The sequence below is a fragment of the Alosa pseudoharengus genome, unplaced genomic scaffold (genome assembly GCF_046254945.1).
Source record: "Alosa pseudoharengus isolate Yale_2024_CS ecotype anadromous, Long Island Sound unplaced genomic scaffold, YU_APseudo_1.1 YU_APseudo_1.1_scf_23, whole genome shotgun sequence".
NCBI lineage: Eukaryota > Metazoa > Chordata > Actinopteri > Clupeiformes > Clupeidae > Alosa > Alosa pseudoharengus.
This window is the reverse complement of record NW_027468685.1, coordinates 8,069,453-8,074,452: the sequence shown is the minus strand read 5'-3', so window position 1 is coordinate 8,074,452 and position 5,000 is coordinate 8,069,453. Positions and strand designations below refer to the sequence as shown.

The following is a 5,000-nucleotide window of genomic DNA, read 5'->3' as shown; positions in this document are numbered from 1 at the left end:
ATAGTGCAGTAAACTAGCATGGAAAAAGCACATAAGCACATAACATGCGCACACACAGACACACACAAACAAATGATTAGTGGAACACATGTACGTTATGAATACACACACACACACACACACACACACACACACGTAACATACCAGCTCATGCTCATCTAAGAGTGGGTCCCTAAGTCCCATTAATATTTGAGCCGGCCTCAAAATAGCCCAGTTAAGATATCTGTTTGTTCAAACACCCCACAGCTCGCGTAGCCAGCCAGAGCCCAGTGTAATTATTTGTACTTTGTGCTGCAACGCTCCAATAATATTCACACACACAAGCATGTGCACACGCATACAACACACTCACAAATTGGCACAAAAGCGTGCACACACACACACACACACACACACACACATAGAGTGGCATAAGCAGAAATATACTGCTGAATAAACAAATACGCTCAAACACACCAATGACTGCATGATCTCTTTCACTCCCCCCCAAAATGCATACACCGACAATAACAAACACACACACACACACACACACAGACCGATATACACACACTCTCTCATGCACATACACACAAACACACACACAGACCAATATATACACACATTCTCTTATACACACACACACTCACACACACACACACACACACACACACACACACACACACACACACACACATAGTGAAATGCAGCCATTGTTGGGGTCCACTGGTTGTGTTTAAATCTGGCAGAAGCATAAGGTGAGCTGGGGCCAGCGTTGCTCCAAGAGGAGTGTGAGCAGCCAACGTTGCTCACTCTGCTCCTGCATAATTAACATCTCCATGTGTTCCCCCGCTCCTCTCCGACGCCAGTGATCGACTCACAGCTACAAATGGAACTTGCGTAACGCTCCAGCCCCAGTGCCTGCCCCACGGCATTCTGGGTAAGAGATACAGATCTGGTGGTCTCGTGGTGGTGGTGGAGAATTCTCTGTCCCTGCTGTTGTCTTTCACTACTTGTCCAAAAACCACAAATTCCAATGCCAGAGTTATATGCCCAGTTCCCTCTTTCTACACCAAAACCAAACATACAACATCACTAAGAGTCATCGAATCCCACCAGCACTGCAGGGAACATTGGGGTGAATATATAAGTATATACTCTTTTGATTTGAGGGAAATTTGGTCTCTGCGTTTATCCCAATCCGTGAATCACACAGTGAGGTGAAGCACACACTAATCCCGGCGCAGTGAGCTGCCTGCTACAAGAGTGGCACTCGGGGAGCAGTGAGGGGTTAGGTGCCTTGCTCTTCAGCCGTTCCTACTGGTCGGGGTTTGAACCGGCAACCCTCCGGCTACAAGTCCGAAGCGCTAACCAGTAGGCCACAGCTGCCCATGACAACCACTGTGGCCAAATGGACTTAGGTCATGCCAGTGTAGCCTCATGGGTGCCTTCACTGTCTAGGTGTCCATCTGTTGGGCTAATGTGTGTCCAGATCGGGACTGTGTAGCAATGTAAAATCACAGAGCCAACAGGAAGTATCTGGTCAACAATCATGAGTCCCCTGCATGTAAAAAACCAGACACATACTGAAAAAGGGCTTCACAAAAGCTAAATGCATAAATCAAACAGTTAATACCTTTGGCAGTATGTACTGTAAGCACAGTTGTTGCTGTAAGCACAGTTGCATACATACTCAGGGAATTGAACTAGAAACGTCACCACTTTACTACACAGCACCGACATAGCCTTGACATAGCTTTAATTGGAGACTGACATTTCTTTCAGATCCAGGCACAATATCTGAATAACTCACAGACAGTCCACTGTAGAGCCATCAGCTCTTTCCAAACAAGAGCTACTTCAAAAACACTCACCTCATTCTACCACACACAACAAACACATTTAGAGCCCTTAGCTAGCTAAGCTATGAAGGCAGAGGGACATGCTGTTCAACACTGATTTTTCCCTCATCGAGAGATAAAAGAGGCTGGTTGGAATATGAGAAGGAGAGCCTAACTCCTCATGATCTCTCCATCTGCCAAGACGCAGCGGCGCTCACGTCCGCCCAGGATAAACTAGTTTGGTCTGGCAAGAGAGCCTCCTCATCCTGGAAACGTTGCGCTTCAATCTCTGCGCAGCTTTATAGACCCTTTCAACAATAAAAACAAAAACTATCCTCGAACGTTCTATTTGGTTCCCAATCTACTTCCTCTGTATTAAGATAACATATGGAATGTTAAAACGGAAGCCTTGTGGGGCCACCTATGATGCTGATAATGGAACTCTCTTGAAAGGGTCTACAGTATATGAAGTTAAAGGGCATTGCTATATGTCAACGCATGGAAAAATGTCTTTGGTCTCAGACCACAAATGGTTCACTTGAGACTGCACACTGCTAAGAGAGAGCAAGGCTGAGAGAGAGAGAGAGAAAGGAAAGAACACACACACTGAGAGAAAGAGAAGAGAAAGGAAAGAAAGAGAGAGAGAAGAGGAAAAAAGGGAGAGGTTTAAAGCTCATTCATTCAATTATTATCACACATTCTCACAAAGTTACATCAGTCTGATCTCCAAACCAAAGCCCTTAGTCACCAAGTTTACATCCTCCCGTCATTGAACAATGACCTCCCCCCCCAATACTCACACACCTTTGAAATGAGAGAGAAAGAGAGAGAGAGAGAAAGCATCCTTTTTATGAAAACATCTCTAATTCAATCACATACAATACAACTCTCTGGCACATAACTGTTCTCTTCAGGCCTGGGATCAAACAGAATGCAACGTTCTGCTAGATAACTTGCAAGTGAAAGGAGAGAGACAGGGGATGGGGTGGGGGTGGGGGACTCGACTACAGGTTGAAAAGAAATCCCACCGTGCAGTTCTTTTGACTGTGCATGCGCTTCACGTTTAATCTGGGCATCATCCCGCCAGACTTAAAGGAATAAATATAGAAGTGAGAAGGAAAGAGTGGGGGAATAGAGAGAGAGAGGGAAAGAGAGAGAGAGGGAAAGAGAGGGGGAGAGAGAGATATAGAGAGAGAGGGAAAGAGAGGGGGAGAGAGAGAGATATATAGAAAGAGAGAGAGAGAGAGAGAGAGGGAAAGAGAGGGGGAGAGAGAGATATATATATAGAGAGAGAGAGGGAGAGAGAGAGAGGGAGAGAGAGAGATATATATAGAGAGAGAGAGGGAGAGGGAGAGAGAGAGAGAGAGAGGGGGGGGGGGGGTGGATATGACGAGATGAGATGAGAGAACAGAAGAGGAGGAATCCCCTGTAGAGCATGTTACATAATGAGTGTTAAGTTCCCGCACCCCTACGCGGAGAGCAGCGCAGCACAGCGCGTGGGCACGGCCGCAAGACGAGACGAGACGAGGCCAGCTAGGCGAGACGCAAAGCGAGAACGAGAGCCAAGATGAGATGAGATCAGAGCTCGATCCCGGCCGCAGAGCAGAACCGTGTCGGAGCGCGCGCTCAAAAGAGAGAGACAGCCGAAGGGGAGGAGACTCCAGCTGCCACTTCCTGGGAACGGACTACAGAGCACTGGCGTTAGCAAGGGGGGTACTGCTGAGGAGGCCGCTTTGGGGAGCTATGACCATTGTTCAGTGTCCAAGTTCCCTCTCTCTCTCAATGCACACACACACACACACACACACACACACACACACACGCGCGCGCAGGCACACACACCACAAACTGCACAACTACCACAAACAAACACACTAATTAAGCTGCCAGCCCAACCTCTCCAAAGGCTCCTTTCTTTTCAAGGGCCCACAGAATTGGAGGTGCAAATTGCCTTTGTAAAATGGAGCCACAACATGACTATTACTGTAGGCTCACCATGAGAATGTCTCTATTGGTTACTTTTCTTCTGACCATATCGGTCATAAGTGCCTACTAGAATGGAATGTATACAACCAAATAACCTGCAGCCAGAGCCATATTGTTGTAACAACTCTATTGGTATTGTTGTGGCAACTCTACCTTTATATGGCTCTGCCTGCAGCTACCTTCTGTCAGAACAAGCAGTGTTATTCTAAATTCTTTATTCAACCATAACATAATCTATTTCTGGTTCTAGCCCAAAGAATGTGTTTCACTGCAGTCTGAATGTCCAGTAGAGGCTATGGTGTTTGCTGGAAGCCTTAGCATATTATTCAAGCTTTGGTGTTGTCTGAGAGCTTCTACTTGTTAGCCATGAGCTTTGATGTGTTAGCAGTCAGCTACATGGCATTAGCCCTGAGGTTAAGCAAGTTAGCTGAAGGGCTAGCCTTGTGTTACACTGTTTCTTTACATAGGCTGGTTAGCGTGTTAGCTTTTTTCTTTCTGTTTTTTCTCTCTCCCTCTTACAGGCGTGAGGTGAGGGTGGCACTGGAGCGTCAGTAAGAGGACGTCGCGGAGGAGGAACGGAACGAGACAGGCTGCCACGGGGACTTGTGAGGCTGTTTCATAATTCAGTGAGTTTTTCTGAGGCTGCGGTGGCTGAGGTCAAAGAAGACCTCCTGCTGTGTTTCTGAGAACAAAAAGAGCACATGTATGTCTTCCATAAGAGTTAGCATGAGTTCTTCATCCGCCTACTAGTAGGCCTACACCTTCTGTATGGCAGTGTTGTAGTCAAGTCACTATGCCTCGAGTCCGAGTCCAGGTTTGAGTCTCCAGTATTCAAGTCTGAGTCAAATCCAAGTCATTAAAAAAAAATCCAAGCCAAGTCCGAGTCGAGTCCACTACTCATCCGAGTCAAGTCCAAGTCGAGTCACTATTAAATACAAAACTGACAACCTTCGGGGCATTCATGTCTCTAGGCATTTAGCGCCATTAAAGTTAACGTCCGTTATTGTAGGAACATGGCGTGATGTGTGATGTATGACATGAAGCAGTAACACTCCATTGTACTAATATTAATACTAAAAATAATTTAGATTAAAATCCTATACCAAATAATATTCTAATGACATATTACCATTATAGCCGAATGACATTACAAAAAAAAGTTGAGTCCTCGTCTCAATTTCCGAGTCTGCATGG

At 46.1% G+C, this 5,000-nt stretch overlaps 1 protein-coding gene across 1 annotated transcript in view; it reads right to left on the bottom strand.

Moving 5' to 3' along the window:
• Window positions 1-5,000, bottom strand: part of efna3a (ephrin-A3a) — a 50,844-nt gene that overhangs the window by 20,807 nt on the left and 25,037 nt on the right. Inside the window, exon 3 of the mRNA XM_076301657.1 lies at window positions 3,293-3,353. Within this exon, the coding sequence (XP_076157772.1) occupies window positions 3,293-3,353 (61 nt within the window). The remainder of the gene's footprint in view (window positions 1-3,292; window positions 3,354-5,000) is intronic.